We start from the raw sequence: 19950 nt of genomic DNA, 5'->3' as shown, positions 1-19950 counted from the left end.
CGCAATAAACAAGATCCAGATATAATGTTCATGCTTAACGCAGGCACTAAATAACAATTATTTAAGTTCATAACTAATCCTGATGGTAACTGAAGTGAAACTGTGCCGACGGCGATTGCATCAACCTTGGAACCATTTCCCACGCGCATCGTCACTTCATCCTTCGTCAGCCTTCGCTTATTCCGCAGTTCCTGTTTCGAGTTGCAAATATGAGCAACAGAACCGGTATCGAATACCCAGGCACTACTATGAGAGTTGGTTAAGTACACATATATAACATGTATATCAAATATACCTGATTTTTCTTTGGCCGCTTTCTTATCAGCCAGATACTTGGGGCAGTTGCGCTTCCAGTGACCCATACCCTTGCAATAATAGCACTCCGTTTCAGGCTTAGGTCCAGCTTTGGGTTTCTTCGTCGGATTGGCAACAGGCTTGCCGCTCTTCTTCGAACTACCCTTCTTTCCTTTGCCGTTTCTCTTGAAACTAGTGGTCTTATTCACCATCAACACTTGATGCTCTTTACGGAGTTCTGACTCTGCAACTTTCAGCATCGCGAACAACTCGTCGGGTGACTTGTTCATCCCTTGCATGTTGTAGTTCAACACAAAGCCCTTATAGCTTGGCGACAGTGATTGAAGAATTCCGTCAGTGGTAGCCTCTTGCGGGAGTTCAATCCCCAGCTCAGCTAGACGGTTTGAGTACCCACACATTTTGAGCACATGTTCACTGACAAACGAATTCTCCTCCATCTTGCAAGCATAGAATTTATCGAAGGTCTCATACCTCCCGATCCGGGCGTTCTTCTGAAAGATAAACTTCAACTCCTGGAACATCTCATATGGTCCATGACGCTCAAAGCGACGTTGAAGTCCCGACTCTAAGCCATACAAGACTGCACATTGAACTACTGAGTAGTCCTCCTTACGTGTTAACCAAACGTTCTTAACATCTTGGTCAGCCGTAACGGGTGGTTCATCTCCTAGCGCAGCATTAAGGAGATAATCCTTCTTCCCAGCTTGCAGGAGCAACTTAAGATTACGAGCCCGGTCTACAAAGTTGCTTCCATCATCTTTCAACTTAGCTTTCTCTAGGAACGTATTAAAATTCAGGGTGACTGTCGCGTGAGCCATGATCTACAACACAAATATATTCAAAGTGGACTTAGACCATGTTCAAGATAATTAGAGTTTAACTTAATCAAATTGCTTACAAACTCCCACTCAAAAAGTACATCTCTCTAGTCATTTGAGTGGTTCATGATCCAATTCCACTAGCTCAAATCCGATCATCACGTGAGTTGAGGATAGTTTCAGTGGTAAGCATCCCTATGCTAATCATATCAACTATATGATTCATGATCGACCTTTCGTTCTCATGTGTTCCGAGGCCATGTCTGCACATGCTAGGCTCGTCAAGCTTAACCCGAGTGTTCCGCGTGTGCAACTGTTTTGCACCCGTTGTATATGAACGTTGAGTCTATCACACCCGATCATCACGTGGTGTCTCAAAACGACGAACTGTAGCGACGGTGCACAGTCGGGGAGAACACAATTTCGTCTTGAAATTTTAGTGAGAGATCACCTCATAATGCTACCGTCGTTCTAAGCAAAATAAGGTGCATAAAAGGATTAACATCACATGCAATTCATAAGTGACATGATATGGCCATCGTCACGTGCTTCTTGATCTCCATCACCAAAGCACTGGCACGATCTTCTTGTCACCGGCGCCACACCATGATCTCCATCAACGTGTCACCATCGGGGTTGTCGTGCTACTCATGCTATTACTACTAAAGCTACATCCTAGCAATATAGTAAATGCATCTGCAAGCACAAACATTAGTTTAAAGACAACCCTATGGCTCCTGCTGGTTGCCGTACCATCGACGTGCAAGTCGATATTAACTATTACAACATGATCATCTCATACATCCAATATATCACATCACATCGTCGGCCATATCACATCACAAGCATACCCTGCAAAAACAAGTTAGACGTCCTCTAATTGTTGTTGCATGTTTTACGTGGTGACCATGGGTATCTAGTAGGATCGCATCTTACTTACGCAAACACCACAATGGAGATGTATGAATTGCTATTTAACCTCATCCAAGGACCTCCTCGGTCAAATCCGATTCAACTAAAGTTGGAGAAACCGACACTCGCCAGTCATCTTTGAGCAACGGGGTTGCTCGTAGCGATGAAACCAGTCTCTCGTAAGCGTACGAGTAATGTCGGTCCGAGCCGCTTTGATCCAACAATACCGCGGAATCAAGAAAAGACTAAGGAGGGCAGCAAATCGCACATCACCGCCCACAAAAACTTTTGTGATCTAGTCGAGATGACATCTACGCATGAACCTAGCTCATGATGCCACTGTTGGGGAACGTCGCATGGGAAACAAAAAATTTCCTACGCGCACGAAGACCTATCATGGTGATGTCCATCTACGAGGGGGATTTCATATCTACGTACCCTTGTAGATCGCACGACAGAAGCGTTAATAAACGCGGTTGATGTAGTGGAACGTCCTCATGTCCCTCGATCCGCCCCGCGAACCGTCCCACGAACCGTCCCGCGATCCGTCCCACGATCCGCTCCGATCTAGTGTCTAACGGACGACACCTCCGCGTTCAGCACAAGTACAACTCGACGATGATCTCGGCCTTCTTGATCCATCAAGAGAGACGGAGAGGTAGATGAGTTCTCTGGCAGCGTGACGACGCTCCGGAGGTTGGTGGTAATCTAATCTCAGCACGGCTCCGCCCGAGCTCCGCAGAAACGCGATCTAAAGGAAAAACCATGGAGGTATGTGGTCGGGCTGCTGTGGCAAAGTTGTCTCAAATCAGCCCTAATACCTCCGTATATATAGGTGGGAGGGGATGGGCCTTGCCTTGAGGCTCAAGGAGCCCCAAGGGGGCCGGCCGAAGGGGGGGGGGGGGAAGGAGGAATCCTCCTCCAATCCTAGTCCAACTAGGATTGGAAGGTGTAGTCCTTCCCTTCCTTCCCACTTCCCCTTTTTTTTCTCTTTGATTTTATTTTATCCTGCGCAGGGGCCTTCTTGGGCTTGCCCACCAGCCCACTAAGGGCTGGTGCAGCACCCCTAAGGCTTATGGGCTTCCCCGGGGTGGGCTTCCCCGGGGTGGGCTGCCCCCCCCGGTGAACATCCGGAACCCATTCGTCACTCTCGGTACATTTCCGGTAATTCCGAAAACTTTCCGGTAATCAAATGAGGTCAACCTATATGTCAATCTTCGTCTCCGGACCATTCCGGAAACCCTTGTGACGTCCGTGATCTCATCCGAGACTCCGAACAACATTCGGTAACCAACCATATAACTCAAATACGCATAAAACAACGCCTAACCTTAAGTGTGCAGGCCCTGCGGGTTCGAGAACTATGTAGACATGACCCGAGGGACTCCTCGGTCAATATCCAATAGAGGGACCTGGATGCCCATATTGGATCCTACATATTCTATGAAGATCTTATCGTTTGAACCTCAGTGCCAAGGATTCATATAATCCCGTATGTCATTCCCTTTGTCCTTCGGTATGTTACTTGCCCGAGATTCGATCGTCAGTATCCGCATACCTATTTCAATCTCGTTTACCGGCAAGTCTCTTTACTCGTTCCGTAATACAAGATCTCGTGACTTACAATAAGTCACATTGCTTGCAAGGCTTGTGTGTGATGTTGTATTACCGAGTGGGCCCCGAGATACCTCTCCGTCACACGGAGTGACAAATCCCAGTCTTGATCCATACTAACTCAACGGACACCTTCGGAGATACCTGTAGAGCATCTTTATAGTCACCCAGTTACGTTGCGATGTTTGATACACACAAAGCATTCCTCCGGTGTCAGTGAGTTATATGATCTCATGGTCATAGGAATAAATACTTGACACGCAGAAAACAGTAGCAACAAAATGACACGATCAACATGGTACGTCTATTAGTTTGGGTTTAGTCCATCACATGATTCACCCAATGATGTGATCCAGTTATCAAGCAGCAACACCTTGTACATAGTCAGAAGACCCTGACTATCCTTGATCAACTGGCTTGCCAACTAGAGGCTTGCTAGGGACAGTGTTTTGTCTATGTATCCACACATGTACCTAAGTCTTCATTCAATACAATTATAGCATGGATAATAAACGATTATCTTGATACATGAATTATAATAATAACTTATTTATCATTGCCTCTAGGGCATAATTCCAACAAATAGACATTTAGTCCCAATTGGGAACACCAACCGGGACTAAAGGTCTATTTTTGCAAGGCGAAACGACGGGAAGCGCATGCCTTTAGTCTCGGTTGGTGTCACCAACCGGGACTAAAGAGCTGTTATTCTTATAGAGAAAAAACAACCTTTAATTGTTATATGTTATCATTATATTAAATTTGGTAATTTTTAGGTAATATTAAAAGTTCTTAACAAAAAATACTTTAATATTAGCGTGTCTTATTATTATATTAAATTTGGTAATTTTTAGGTTATCAAAAAAATGAAATGTCATGTGGAGCCGTGATACTTCGAAAGAGATAGTCCAGTTTGTACACGAAGTGCATCCTGTTTTTGCCGTAACCCTTCCAACTTTTTAGCACATGCCATGTGGGTGAAATGATGATACCATGCCAAGTTTCATACTTTCCCGAGTTGATTTGTAGCGCTTTTGAATTTCAGGGTCATTTAGCTCAAAAAATCATTTAATGCATGGAAAATAGCAAATAAGGTGAGAAAGGGTTGAAAATTTACGAAGTGTCTTTGAATGATGCATATTGAGGGTACAAAAAGTCTCGAGTTGAAATAAGATTAAAAAAATAAAATGACTTTGTAAGACATGAGTATTCGTCCGGAACTGTGATACTTCGAAAGAGATAGTTCTGAAATGGTTGATTCTATGTCCCGATGCAACACAGTATTTTTCCAATAGGTTTGAAACCATTAGAGCTTCCTCCACACTTGACTTGAAAAGCAGCAGGCTATCATCAACAAAAAAGAGATGGTTGACAGCAGGAGCTGACGGCGCCACCTTTATCCCTTCCAAACCTGATGATCGAGAACAATATTTTAAGAGGCATGAGAGACCCTCTGCTGCAATTAAGAAAAGGTAAGGGAAGATTGGATCTCCCTGTCGGATACCTCGTGTTGGTGTGAACTGATCCAGCTTCTCTCCATTGAATAAAACTGAGAATGAAACTGACTGAACCATGCTCATCACTGTTGTGATCTAAGGCTGTGCAAAACCCAATTTTTCCATCATCGCTCGTAGGTATGGCCACTCCAATCTGTCATAGGCTTTCATCATATCCAGCTTAAGAGCACAAAAACTATTAATTTTAGATTTGCTCTTTTTTCATAAAGTGTAAACACTCGTAGGCACATATGATATTGTCTGTTATCATTCTCCCCGGCACGAAAGTTGATTGTTCTTCTGAAATAATATCAGGCAAGATGTTTTTTAGCCTATATGCAACCACCTTGGATGCTATCTTATAGATAACATTGCACAAACTTATTGGATGAAATTGAGATAGGAGAGAAGGGTTCAAAACCTTCGGAATCAGCACCAAAACGGTGTCATTGAAACAATCTGCCCCCACTTCTCCTCGGACAATTTTGAGGTCTATATCAGACACCTCTTCTCCACATAAATCTCAATGTCGCTGGTAAAAGTGTGCTGGGAAGCCATCCGGCCCGCGCGATTTAGTAGGAAGCATTTGAGACATGGCCGTCTTCACCTCCTCCTTAGAATAGGGAGCCAAGAGCAATTCATTCATTTGATGTGTGACTTTGCTAGGGACCTTTGAAATGGCCTCTTCCATACCCATAACACCCTCGGATGTGTACAGATTTTGGTAGTACTCATTCACCATCGATTTAAGCTCATCCCTATCCTCCGTCAGGACCCCAAGTGAATTCGCAAGCGCCTTTATCATATATCTTTTCTCCTTTGACTCGCCCGAAGATGGAAAAACGAGTGTTCTGATCTCCTGACTTGAGCCATTCCAACCGAGATCGCTGCCTCCACATTAGCTCCTCGTGATGGTACATCTCGATCAGCCTTTCATTCACCTTGAGCTCAGCATGGGACGAAGCTGCTATGTTGGGATCATTCCAAAAGCGCTCAAGCTCCTCTTTTAGGCATTTACTAGTAAAAGGGCCCGTGCGTTGCAACGGGTAATAAAATTGTGATCTAGTCATTAAAATTAAACTAATTATAGAAAACATGCATGTACGTTGGGAAAAAATAGCACACACTCCTAACTCCATAAGTATGACGGAAGACTCTCTCCAAAACAAAACATTACACGACCCTAACACTCCAGTCACCCGCCTCCCACGCGCACACACATAGACACATGTCCTCTATTTTAACATGTCATCTCATTCGTGTTGCCGCTTTTCCTCCTCCCGTTGTAAAAAATATGTTAATGCTTGTGTTATGATTTACAAAAACGTTAAAAATATAAGCATTAACATACCCTAGAAATTTGAAGAAAAATATAAGATTGAAGCATACACGGTTGCTACACATTGATTTGCTGAATATTTATGTATTTTGTGGCAAATGAAGGAGAAACTCAAAAACCTAAAAACATACAGGAAGGTAAATCAATTACATGACTACAGATGTTGAGTCTCAAGTCGAATCTACAATAGCATATCCAATTTCATTGCAATAAATAATGCGACCATATCAACATTGTCAGTAACTAAAATCATTTATATGCTTGAGATGAAGTTTATAGTCCTATTTACAATCCACATACCCTTACGTAGTCAAATATATTATGTTTTATGAATTAGATTGAAATCGTATATTTTATCTTTATTACATTCTACTCCCTCCTTACCGGTTTATAAGGCTCATTTCAAAATGTCCAGATTACCGTAATATAAGGCTCAATGTGTGGTCTGTTTGGTTGAAGCGCTGCAGTCGTTTCGGTCCCTGGGGAATTCATGACCGGTTGTACAGTATGTCACATTTTGTAGAATTCGCTGGTGATGGTACATTCTCTGGCGAGGTTGCATTCGGCAACGGTGCACCAGTCTTTCAGATATCTGCTACCGTAAACCAACTCATGACGACATCTTGCTGGAATGGACACCTTATCCTTGATCCTTCTCTTGACAGTGGCAATGGTGATAGTATGACTTCCACATTAAAAAGACTAAGCCCATGGTAGCATTTCAGTTCTATTTAGACACAACAGACAAACAAAATGTCACATCACATAGCATTGGTGTCACCTTCTTTTTAATTGACTGTCACAAACTTGCAAAACTGAACTCCAATCAACCTGAAATAGCAGAAGGGATTAGGCCTTGATTGCTGCAGATTTGCAAAACTGAACCCGAACTAACCTATAAAAAATAAAGACAATTAGGATTTGAGATCTGCTTATGTTCTAGGGTTCAAAAAGACATCAAAAGCAAATATGGACTATCAGAATAACGGTTGTACTAATGATCGTAGCAAAGTCGTACGTACTAAATCATTGATCTTACAGTCTCCCAGCTGACGCTCACTTGGACGTCCTCAAAGCCATGAGCGATCCCATCGGAACCAAACGTTTGAGGCAGCGACTGCAGACTGCTGGTGGATGCCGATTTGATTGTCATGCCATCACCGATAACAAACCGTTCTTTGCAGCTTACAAACGTCTCTGTGCCGCCTGCTTGGTCGTACACATTCAGAAGTCTGGCCATGAGCATGCAACATTTAGAGCCCTTGATAAGGACTTCCTTGCAGCAACTGTTAGCTGACTTAGAGAGCATGACAAAGATATTTAAGTCAGGTAAATCGACGAGAATAGTTGAAACAATACTCTATCTGAAAGCACATTTAAATCATACTTGAACTCGTCGGCGTGAGCGGGCGTGAGAAGCATGCCATGGCAGGCCTTGACCTTCAGCAACCTGCTGTCCCTGAGGCAGTCGACGCTATCGCAGAGGCTGGAGAGGCATCCTGGCGACGTCGCGCCTGCCGAGCACAACTGGATGGTGGACAACGACAGCGTGAGGAAGGTGAGGAGGACGTCGACGAAGTTGGAACCTGTGTCAGCGAACAGGACGTGATTTCGGGACCTGTCCACGGCAAGATTGATCTTGATGGAGGCCATAGTCAATGCGGAGTCCTAGAGGTCAAGCGACAGAATTCAGTTGGTTCACGACGTGTTTGAAGTTTCCTCGTAAAGAAAAGGTACCTGAGTTTTATAACCAATAATCCATCCACCACCACACCCACCACCGCAATAGGTGGTGCTACACTGCAAATGCAAATGCAAATGCAAAGGGTTGTCTTGCCACCAGCCGCTGCACCTGCACAAAGCTCCACACCCACACCCACACTACTGAGCAAACAAATGATGGATACAGATTTCCAGCATCCTGCCTTCTTCCTCAAAGACCCCAAGCCCGAACCACCTCAACCTCTCGACATGGATGTGCTTGGACCTGTTGACAGAGGCGTTCACACCGCGCCAACGACGGAGGCGCCCGTTGGACGATCGGGTTTTCACGCGAGTCTGCATGAGGCCACGCCGTTAAGCCGACGTGGCGAGCATGCCCGGTTTTATTATATCCGCCCCATATTTGGGCTGAATATGAGGGGTGCGGGTTAACCCGGACGTTTGTGGCCCATTTGAGGAGTCCGGCTAGCTCGAATTTTTGTGATCGGTCAGTGACTGGACGATCTGTCCGGACATTTGAGGCGGATTGGAGGGGCCGAGTGTAGATGCTTTAGTAAGTCATCTCATCAGTTAGTGTTGATGATGCAAGCGCCAAGAGTTCATTCAATTCACACACCGTCACATCAAGGGAAAATAAATTTCACAAACATCCCACACATGTACATCAAGAACCAGTCCTAAATTAGACCAAAACACGCGCATCTCTCCATAGACCAAAGATTGTCAACTCTTCACGCTTTTCTTCCACAACGTGACAAGATCTTGTTTATCACACCTTGCAATTTAACTATCTTTGTATCAGCGATCCATCGTACACCTCTTGGCTCTTGCATGTATAAATGACCCTTCATTTCTGCACCACCTACGACATTCCTGCGCCACCTACACAGGCCATCAGGCAGAGAAGTAAGATGGCCCGGTCCTGGTCGTGCATGGCGCTGCTCGTCCTCGCCCTCTCCGCGCAGCTCGGCGCGTCCGACCTGTCGACGGGCTACTACAGCAACAGCTGCCCCAACCTGGAGAGCATCGTGCGCGGCGTGGTGACGCAGAAGATGGACGACACCATCCGCACCATCGGCTCCACCATCCGCCTCTTCTTCCACGACTGCTTCGTCGAGGTACGTTCGTCGCACGCAGTAACACTTGCACTGATGCTTTTTATATCCGTGTTCTCAAAATTTATAGTCATCGAGTGGTTGATCTATGTGTGTGTATGCGGTGGTACGTACGTGCAGGGTTGCGACGCGTCGGTGCTGATCCGGTCGACGCCGGGGAACCCGACGGAGATGGACACCGACGACAACAAGTCCCTGGCGTTCGAGGGCTACGAGACGGTGAGGATCGCCAAGGAGGCTGTAGAGGCCGCGTGCCCCAACCTGGTGTCCTGCGCCGACATACTCACCATCGCCACACGAGACGCCATCGCCCTGGTAACACATCTACTACACGCACGCCTTAATTACAAAGCACACGTCTGTACGCCTGAACCTGAATTAAGTGCATGTTTGTGTTGCCTACAGAGCGGCGGGCCGTTCTACCCGGTGGAACTGGGGAGGCTGGACGGGCTGAGCTCCACGGCCAGCAGCGTGGCCGGCAAGCTGCCGCAGGCCACCAGCACCCTCAACCAGATGGTCGCCATGTTCAGAGCGCATGGGCTCACCATGTCCGACATCGTCGCCCTCTCAGGTGAACCACGCACGCCTCCTAACCGTACCTACCTGCGCCGCCTGGATGTACTCCTACTAACATGACAGTTCATGGCTGGTGGGCGTGCAGCGGCGCACACCGTGGGGCTCGCGCACTGCGGCAAGTTCAGGGACCGGGTGTACGGCAGCCCGGCGGACGCCACGCTGAACCCCAAGTACGCGGCGTTCCTGAGGACCAAGTGCCCCGCCGACGGCTCGTCGGACCCGCCGGTGCTCATGGACCAGGCCACGCCGACGCTCTTCGACAACCAGTACTACCGGAACCTGCAGAACGGCGGCGGCCTGCTCGCCTCCGACCAGGTCCTCTACAACGACAACCGCACGCGCCCCCTCGTCAACTCGTGGGCCAACAACACGGCCGCCTTCAGCCGGGGCTTCGTCGACGCCATCGTCAAGTTCGGCCGCGTCGGGGTTAAGTCTGGCAGCGACGGGAACATACGCAAGCAGTGCGACGTCTTCAACTGATGACGAGAGGGATCGAGAAGACGAGAAATGCATAATCCACCGGGATTGCTACGCTCAGCGAGGGGAGGAGGAGGAGGGGGAGGGGAGGGAGGGAGGAGGAGGAGGACGGGCGGCCGGGAGGAGGAGGAGGGGGAGGGGAGGGAGGGAGGAGGAGGAGGAGGACGGGCGGCCAGCCGGGAGGAGGGGGAGGGGGAGGGGGAGGGGAGGATGGGCGGCCGGGAGGAGGAGGAGGAGAGGACGGGCGGCCGGGAGGAGGAGGAGGAGGGGGAGGGGAGGGAGGGCTGCAAAGGACTGCGGGTTTATTTAGAAGAAACGAAAGGGTGTTTTCGCAAACATGCACGACGGACGAAACGTTTTCCTCACTTAAGAAAGGACTGCGGGTTGATTAACTGAAAACGGAGGGACTTTTTTACAAAAACGCCATGACGGACAGAAAAAGCACTACGTGCTTTATTATTAGGGGAGAATCTCCTTCGTGACTGACCCAAATGTGTTTTTGTTCCATGAGCCCAATCTCTTTGAGACCCTTCTTAATTTCGCTCTTAGCTGTTGTAGATCCTTCGCTTGTCCATCCTCAACCCAGCTCGACGATATTGTCTCTTGCCATGACTCGTGAGTTTCCCACATCACCTCATATTTAAAATCCCGATACTTTAGGGGACTTGAAACTCCCTTAAGTTCTAGTAAAATAGGGTTGTGATCTGAATTTGATGCTGTGAGGTGTCGTAAGTGAGCATCCGGGAACATCTCACTCCAATCTGAGTTAGCTAGGGCTCGGTCCAAACGCACCTGCGTATAAGTGCCACCAGTCACTTTCTTTTCAAAAGTCCATAACTTCCCCTGGAAGCGTATATCCATCAACATGCACATGTCCACCGCATCTCAGAGCAGTTGTATCCGAGCATTACTCCTCTGTCCTATACCCTCTTGTTCCTCCGGACGTAGCACCTCATTAAAATCTCCCATACACACCCAGGGTAGATTACTGAGTGAGTGTATACCCTTAAGAATATCCCAACCACTGTAATGAAGGTGGGTTTGCGCGTCTCCATAGAACAGTGTTGCTCTCCACTGCGGTTGACCTGGTTCCTCCACAATGCAATCAATGTGATAAAAAGAATAACCAAGGATATCAATCTTTATTAGATCATTCCAAAACAATCCTGGACTACCACTTCTACCTTGACTACTTACAGCATAGCCATTATCATATCCAATACTCCCTGCTAAGTTTTCTACCCTTAATCTATCAATCTGTGTTTCAACAATACAAAATAGGGTAGGGGCAAAATTCTTCACGAGGTCGCGAAGCTTTCGAACTTTCGCAGCGTTGCCCGCACCACGGTAGTTCCAACTTAAGATACTCATTGTGCCCGGCGGTACTCCCCATGGGAGCCCGACGATCTTTCATCCGAAGTGTCTGTGTTGTTGAAATCAAGTTTGTTTCCACCAACCGTTCCCATGTTGCCTATCTTCTTCTCCTTTGCTGCATTTTTTGGCCTCTTACTATCCTTCCTATGGGAAACATACACTGGTGGGAGAGGAGGAACCAGGGGCGTATCTCCCCTGACCACAAGATCCAGGTGGTTGTGCAGTTCATCATCCCCTTTTTCTTCTGTTGATGTGCTAGGACGATTTTGAACCGAGGTCCGTTTGAGAGATTGCAGCGTGTCAGCATTTGTGAGCACCATCGATGCGAGGTGCTGCAAGACTTCATAGGCTTGATCCTCTTCTGGGTTCCAGCCTGCAGGAGCTGTGTGGGTCTGCTGCGCATTAAAGCGCCAGCTCTGGGAAGAATCATAGTGAGTTCGACTCCTGCCACGGCCTCCTGACCAGGCATTCCCTCTCCCCCTCTGGGACGAGCTCCCCCGGCCAAAAGGCCTAGAGCGTATACTGTCAACAAAAAGAAACTCTCCCCTCAAAGGATGTCACTCACATCACGTTCACCTTTGCCGCATTCCTCATGCCAGTGGCCGAACTCCCCACAATGGAAACAGAAAGTCGGGAGCTTCTCATACTTAACTTGGTACATTACCCTCTCGTTTCCCTTCTTTGCCGTGACAAATCTCTTGATCTTTGCATTGATATCTATCTTCACTTTTACTCTAACAAATTCTCCAAAAAACCCTGTTGGTAGCTTCAACTGAACTTCTTCCACGTCGCCTATCCGAGATGCTAGACCTCTAACTGCCGGTTCTATCAGGAACTTGTCTGGCAGCCTGTGAATCTGAGCCCATACAACCAACTTATCCAGTTTGAACGAATCAGGGTTTTTGAAGCCATCATATTCCTGTATAATCACCACTCGATCACGAATCAGCCATGGTCCTTCAGACATCGCTTTGTTCCAGTCCCCGAGACAGCCAAACTACGCCGTGAATAAGTTCTCTCTGATCTTCGGCCATACTACAGGTTTTGCGGGATTCCAAGCCGCCCTCATGTCTCCATACAACGCGTTCGGGTTGAAAGTTTTTGGTGTGTGTACCCTGGCAATCACGTGTTGGGGCAGGCCTAGCTAGCGCTCTTTCTCTCTGCGGATGGAGGTAGAAGAAGGAGCAAGAGACAACAGAAGTTTTCCGGCGACGAACGCCTAGCCGCACGTACGGCTCAATCTTTTCTTTCTTCTCACACCGGCTCGCCCACTGGCAGCAATACATAACGGAGAGCCTTATACGCACGGCAAACGTGCCCTCCACTTTGCCGCTCGATCCGGCCGCGCGCACGACGCGCACAAACGCGCTTCACGCGGCTCATTCTATCCGATCGTAACAACAGCTACTGCATGCACAACTCCTCCAGCTACGTACGCGGTAAGCTAACAAACTCCAACTCACGCACTACTAACAACCTGGCCAGGTGCCCAACTAACGACGCTAACATGCAGCCTAGCCAGAGCAGACTCAAAGTCGCATGCAGCTGCAGCACTCCTGCACATACAAACGCCACGACGGCCAGCACACCCAGTGCGCGCGCACACACTGGTCTCCACTGCTGCGTCGTGTTTTATTTTCCTAACAATCTCCCCCTAATACACGACCTACAGCAGTGCAGGTCCGTCGTCGTCGATGTCGGCAAAGAGAGCCTTCTCTTCCGTCGCCTTCTTTGGCTTCCAGCAGTCGCGGGAGAAATGCCCACGCACACCGCAGTTGTAGCACCGACCACGCCGCCTTCCTCTGCTGCCCGACGCCGTGCTGCCCGCGTCAACATCGTCGTTGTCGAACTTGCCGCCTTGCTGACGTTGCCGCGTCTCCCATTGAGCCGCCGTGAGCATGAGCTGGTCGCCGCCTCGTCCGCCGCTGTCCTGAGTGCGCCGCCTCGTCCGCTCCTCGAACGCCTTCAGCCGCCCAAGCGCCTCCTCGAACGGCATGTCGTCGACGTCGCAGAACTGCTCAATTCCGGCCACCGCTGCATACAGCCGGTCCGGCACGGTGTCGAGCAGTTTCTTCACCATTGTCGCGTCGTCGAGCGTTGCTCCGAGGGCCGCGTACCTTGCCGCCATGCCGCTGATCCTCCCGGCGTACGCGTCCAGCTCGTCGCCGTCCTCCATGCGCATGCGATCGAACTCGCCGCGGAGAGTAGAGAGCCGCGCCGCCCTCACCCGGTCTGCGCCGACGAACCGCGTCTTGAGGCTCGCCCACAGCTCTGCCGCCGTCTTCTTCGACGACACCTGCAGCAGGATGTCTTCGGAGAGCGCTCCGAGGAGGTATGCCCTCGCCGGCTTGTCCTTCTTCGCGATGACCGCCGCCGCCGAGTCCTCCGCCGAAACCACCGCTTCCCACAGCCCTTGCGCGTCGAGGTTCGCCTCCACCTTGATCGCCCACACGGTGTAGTTGTCACCGGTGAGCATCGGCACGGGGAGCGACACCGTGCTCCCTCCGGCGCCGTACGGGACGATGGACATGGTCGACGTAGTGGATCGCAACAAAGCTCTGTATACCAAATGTTGGGGCAGGCCTAGCTAGCTCTCTCTCTCTCTCTGCGGATGGAGGTAGAAGAAGGAGCAAGAGACAACAGAAGTTTTCCGGCGACGAACGCCTAGCCGCACGTACGGCTCAATCTTTTCTTTCTTCTCACACCGGCTCGCCCACTGGCAGCAATACATAACGGAGAGCCTTATACGCACGGCAAACGTGCTCTCCACTCTGCCGCTCGATCCGGCCGCGCGCACGACGCGCACAAACGCGCTCTACGCAGCTCATTCTATCCGATCGTAACAGCAGCTACTGCATGCACAACTCCTCCAGCTACGTACGCGGTAAGCTAACAAACTTCAACTCACGCACTACTAACAACCTGGCCAGGTGCCCAACTAACGACGCTAACATGCAGCCTAGCCAGAGCAGACTCAAAGTCGCATGCAGCTGCAGCACTCCTGCACATACAAACGCCACGACGGCCAGCACACCCAGTGCGCGCGCACACACTGGTCTCCACTGCTGGGTCGTGTTTTATTTTCCTAACATCACGAGCCACTTCGCTGGTTCATCCATGTCCGGGATTTCTTCTTTCCAAACAAACTCATGTGCCTCCTCTTCCTGCAGGGTCATCCTTGCCAGAAGCTCCTGTGTCGAGATCATCAATCGCTAGATCGGATCGTCGACTATCGTAGAAAGAATTCCGGCGATGGCCGCCGGAAGATAGAAAAACCCTAGGGTTTATTGCCTCGGGGAACGTAGTGCCCCGACCCCCAGCGATTTTAGTGGTAGCCTCGTGCCGGCGATGAGAATCACCGCCAGAGACCAGAGTAGAAGAAACCCTAAACAACACGGTAGTTTTTTTTAGCAAATACAAGAGGATGGGTACGGGGTGCGCTCGTATATATGCAGCTAATGTTCGCTGGGTAGAAAAATTGGAAAGAGAGCATAGGTCCAGCCCCCAGCCCATTTTACTCCAAACAATACGCCGACCCAGCCCACTAAGAGTCCACTTGCTTAAAAGAAAAAAAGCCCACCAAGAGTCCAGCGCGAAAAAAACTCTCTCATAAAAAAAACCCTTCCGAAACCAAACCCTAGCCCTCTCCGCCTTGATCTACAGTGCTTCCGCGCCTCCGCCTCCCACGCCTCCATTCTCCGCGAGATCCGAGCCTACTCCGCTCCGCCGACGCAACTCAAGGCAAGGTAAGATCTACCTGATCGAATTTCTCTCCGAGTTGGCATTGCATCCCGGCGACCAGCGCTCTCGGCCCCGCCGCCTCGTCGCGCGCCAGCCACCGCCGTGTCCCAGCCCTAGCCGCCGACGAGAGGACGGGCGCCACCCCGATTCCGTGGGATCTCGCGGACTCTATGCATAGCTGACCTGTCGTGTTTGGTCGCGCCGTTGCTCGTTCTATCTCACGATTCCTGAATTCAGTTGGTTTGTGTTCAGGTGATAGGTATAGATCTATGCTCATCGACGCCAACTTAGGTTTAACTGCTTCTGATGAGCTAATGTTTGTCCTGAGGTTTGATTGATCCATCTGAATCGGTCCGTATGCATGGTTCTGCTATTCCGCTAGGGTCAATTGCGTGTTCTGAGGATACAAGTTATTATTCTTTCTGCCAGCCTGTGGTTCAATTAAACTCCGTTTGCATTCTTCTGTAGTTTGTTCTGATTGTAATTCTTTCTCTACCTGTATTACTTTTGCAGAGCTTTGAATCTAGTTGAAGGAAAACAAACAAACAACAGCCATGGCATCTCGTTTTTGGGGACAGGTACTGAGTCGCCGACTCCAATTCTTTGTTTCATCCTTATATACAGTAACTAATATGTATAAATTTCATCCTTGTCAAATGCATTAATACCTTTATCTTCGTTCTGTTCCACCCAATATCAGGGAGACAGTGACTCTGAGGAGGAGGTGGACGAGATTGAGTCAGAACAAGGGAGCGATAGTGAAAAATCAGAAGCTGGTGATGGGGGTCGTGATGTGTCCAAGAACCGCTATTTGTATACAGAGGACAGTGACGACTCTGATACTGAGAGCCATCGTGTGATTCGCTCGTTGAAGGACAAGCGCAATGATGAGATGAAAGCTACTGCCGACCAGATGCGCAATGCAATGAAGATCAATGACTGGCTTAGCTTGCAAGAGAGCTTTGACAAGCTCAATAAGCAGCTTGAGAAGGTTGTTCGTGTCAATGAATCTACCAAAATTCCAAATAGGTACATCACAACTCTTGTATTACTGGAGGACTTCCTTGCTGAGGCTCTTGCAAAAAAGGAACCCAAGATGAAGATGAGCAGTAGCAATTTCAAGGCACTCGGTGCAGTGAGACAAAAACTTAGGAAGAACAATAAGCAGTATGTAGACCTGATCCAGAAGTGCAGAGATAATCCAGAGAGTTTTGAAGATGACATTGCAGATGACAAGGTTTTGGGTGATGACAGTAGTGATGATGGTACTGACGTAGATATTGTGGATCCTGAACCAGGTGACAGTACCGATGACAATAAGAGTAATCCGGGTGGATCCTGGGAAAAGAAGTTGAGCAAGAAAGATAAGACTATGGACAAACAGTTCTTGAAAGACCCCAGTGAGATTACATGGGATATTGTTGATAAAAAGCTTAAGGAGATTGTGGCGTCGAGGGGTAAGAAGGGCACTGGGAGAATTGAGCGTGTGGAGAAGCTAACCTTTTTGACTCGTGTGGCAAAAACTCCTGCCCAGAAGCTTGAAGTTCTTTTTCATGTGATTTCTGCTCAGTTTGATGTCAATCCTAGCTTACTTGGTCATATGCCGATCAACGTGTGGAAGAAGTGTGTTGATAATATGCTTCTTGTGCTTGATATACTGCAACAATATCCTAATATTGTTGTAGACACCTCAGTGGAGCCTGATGATAAGGAAACTCAGAAGGGTGCTGACTACGATGGAACGATCCATGTTACAGGTGACCTTGTTGCGTTTCTGGAGAGAATTGACTCTGAATTTTTCAAGAGTTTACAGTGCAGCGATCCATATACAAAAGATTATGTGCAGAGGCTTAGAGATGAACCCTTGTTTTTGGTGGTTGCACAGAATGTCCAAGATTACCAAGAAAGGGTTCAGAACTTTAAGGCTGCTGCGAAGGTTGCATTGCGTCGTGTTGAACTAGTCTACTACAAACCTCAAGAAGTGTATGATGCAATGAGGAAACTGGCTGAGCAGACCGAACTTAGCATGGATGATGGAGATACTGAGGCTGGTGAAGAGCATCAAAAAGCTGATGACAATAGGGGACCACCACCATTTGTTGTGATTCCAGAGGTCGTGCCTAGGAAGCCTACTTTCCCACCAAGCAACAGAGAATTGATGGATGATCTGATGTCTCTTATTTACAAGTATGGAGATGAAAGGACCAAAGCCCGAGGAATGCTGTGTCAGATATATCACTATGCAATCTCTGATGAATTTTCAGTGGCTCGTGACTTGACCTTAATGAGTCATTTACAAGATGGGGTTCAACTTATGGACATATCATCACAGATTTTATACAACAGGGTCATGGCCCAACTGGGGTTATGTGCTTTCAGGGCTGGTTTTATTGCTGAAGCTCATGGTTGCCTGTCTGAGCTATATTCATTTGGGAGAGTAAAAGAGTTGCTTGCGCAAGGGGTACAGCAAAGCCGATACAATGACAAAACTCCTGAACAGGTGAAATTTCTAGAACACACCCTTTCTTTGTCCCTTATTTGGGTAGCCACACACTGGCCAGTATGTTGTCACCTAGTCCTGCATAAAGCATTCATAGTTGGAAAAGTGCCACTATTGAGTTATTTCTGTACTAGAACAAGTCTGTTTACAGAATTCTTCGATGACTTTCTATTCATGCATTTATTTGTTATTTCATTATACTTGCTACTCCTCGTTCTTTTTGAATTTTCAAATACTTGAATCCTGATTCTACACAAAATAACTCTGATGTTTCATCCATGTTGAAAAAATTATCAGCTCTTATTCTAAGTATTTCCAAGATTGATATATCCGCTCCAGTTCTTGGGTTCAGCTACAGGATTTAATATGTAAAGCTGTGCTCAGAAGATATAGTTACTTTTGTGCTAGTGATCATCACTTTTCACACTGTGGTTACTCTTATTCTTGCAGGAAAGACTTGAGAGGAGAAGGATGATGCCTTACCATATGCACATAAATCTTGAACTTTTGGAAGCCATACACTTGGTTTGTGCTATGCTAATTGAGGTCCCCAACATGGCTGCCAGTTCTTTCGATAGACGGAGGCCTATGAGCAGAACATTCCGCAGGCTTCTTGAAATTAGCGAGAGACAGACTTTTGTTGGTCCTCCGGAGACTGTGAGGGACAATGTATTGGCTGCCACAAGAGCCCTCAGTAATGGTGACTACAAGAAGGCTTTCAGTGTCATCAGTTCACTCGATACCTGGAAGCTTTTGAGGAACAAGGAGCATATTCTTGAGATGCTGAAGCTTAAGATCAAGGAAGAGGCTCTCAGAACCTATCTGTTTTCTTACTCGTCTTGCTACGAGTTCCTGAGCCTTGACCAGCTCACAACAATGTTTGACCTCAGCGAGAAACATGCTCACAGCATTGTTAGCAAGATGATGATGCATGAGGAGCTTCATGCAAGCTGGGACCAACCAACGAATTGCATCATTTTCCAGAATGTGGATCAAACTAGGCTGCAGGGACTACTCTTCCAGATGGCGGATAGGCTTTCTGTCCTTGTGGAGAGCAACGAGAGGGCGTATGAGGCTAGGACTGGTGGCGCCCTTGAGGGTGCACCGCCCAGGCGCAGGGGTGGTGATGGTCAAGACTCGTACGGTTTGGGCAAGTGGCAGGAGAACTTTATATCATCACAGGGGCGGCGAGGCCGTGGCAGGTCAGGCTACGCCGGCCGAACCGGAGGCTCTGGTCGTGGTGGTGGCTACCAAAACGACAGGTTCCAAAATGACAGGAGTGGCCAGGGACCCCGTCGAGGCTATGGTGGTGGCGGTTCACGGTTCCATGATGGAAGGGCTCGCACACAGTCCGGTATGTCGTCTAGAGGTGATGGGGGTGCACGCATGGTGAGCCTGAGCAGGTAGAGATTAGAAGGAGCATACATACAGTAGACATATCAGAGCACATCAAGTTTTGAAGCACTCCATTAGGAAAAAGAAGTTTTGAGGCACTAGTTTTCTTCCATAAATTAGAAATCCTCCACCGTTCTGAACCTGTCAGGAAACTCAAATTGAGTTTTCTGATCTGAATCTGTTTGCTATTTTTTTCTTGGTAGCTTTTGATCTGAATAAACTCAAACCTAGTTTTCTGTTTTGCATTGTGGGAGCGAGGACCATGTGCACACTCCTACATTTGACAAAAAGGTTTACCCTATGCAGTGGTACTTTTTTTGTTTAGAATGGACTTGTGGCTGATTTTGTTGCGATTTATAGCGGTTCAAGTCCTAGTTCGAGAATCCGATTCTGACAGTGAAGACAATCCACCACCTGGTATCCCAGTCTTGGTGCCAACCGAGTGTTTTGGTTTATGCTCCCTCCGGTTCTTTTTAGTACTCTGAGACAAATCTAATACACAAGGTAAAAAAAACATAAATTGATTTTTTATCCTCTGCGTGCCTGTAGGTCGATT

The 19950-nt window shown here is 48.1% G+C and overlaps 2 protein-coding genes across 2 annotated transcripts; both read left to right on the top strand.

The window, feature by feature from the left end:
- The first annotated feature begins 9101 nt into the window (after positions 1-9101).
- On the top strand, positions 9102-10422 carry LOC123398523 (peroxidase 50-like). Its single transcript, XM_045092984.1, has 4 exons — positions 9102-9334; positions 9452-9646; positions 9737-9902; positions 9993-10422. Exons 1-4 carry the CDS (start codon positions 9128-9130, stop codon positions 10385-10387), a joined length of 963 nt encoding a protein of 320 aa, XP_044948919.1. The 5' UTR covers positions 9102-9127; the 3' UTR covers positions 10388-10422.
- Positions 10423-15402: 4980 nt separating this feature from the next.
- LOC123452427 (eukaryotic translation initiation factor 3 subunit C-like) lies at positions 15403-19718 on the top strand. Its single transcript, XM_045129073.1, has 4 exons — positions 15403-15504; positions 16013-16077; positions 16200-17999; positions 18450-19718. Exons 2-4 carry the CDS (start codon positions 16054-16056, stop codon positions 19404-19406), a joined length of 2781 nt encoding a protein of 926 aa, XP_044985008.1. The 5' UTR covers positions 15403-15504; positions 16013-16053; the 3' UTR covers positions 19407-19718.
- The last annotated feature ends 232 nt before the right edge of the window (positions 19719-19950 follow it).

This window comes from Hordeum vulgare, chromosome 5H (genome assembly GCF_904849725.1).
Source record: "Hordeum vulgare subsp. vulgare chromosome 5H, MorexV3_pseudomolecules_assembly, whole genome shotgun sequence".
In the NCBI taxonomy this organism is placed as follows: Eukaryota; Viridiplantae; Streptophyta; class Magnoliopsida; order Poales; family Poaceae; genus Hordeum; species Hordeum vulgare.
Note: the sequence above shows the minus strand (reverse complement) of the source record. Positions and strands in the feature narration are given on the sequence as shown.

Excerpts from the sequence above, each read along its gene's own strand:
- LOC123452427 (XM_045129073.1), top strand. The coding sequence starts at position 16,054 with ATGGCATCTCGTTTTTGGGGACAG. Across the intron at positions 16,078-16,199 it reads CATCTCGTTTTTGGGGACAG|GGAGACAGTGACTCTGAGGA; the intron begins GTACTGAGTCGC and ends ACCCAATATCAG. Across the intron at positions 18,000-18,449 it reads ATGACAAAACTCCTGAACAG|GAAAGACTTGAGAGGAGAAG; the intron begins GTGAAATTTCTA and ends TTATTCTTGCAG.
- LOC123398523 (XM_045092984.1), top strand. The coding sequence starts at position 9,128 with ATGGCCCGGTCCTGGTCGTGCATGGCGCTGCTCGTCCTCGCCCTCTCC. Across the intron at positions 9,647-9,736 it reads CACGAGACGCCATCGCCCTG|AGCGGCGGGCCGTTCTACCC; the intron begins GTAACACATCTA and ends TGTTGCCTACAG. Across the intron at positions 9,903-9,992 it reads CGACATCGTCGCCCTCTCAG|CGGCGCACACCGTGGGGCTC; the intron begins GTGAACCACGCA and ends GTGGGCGTGCAG.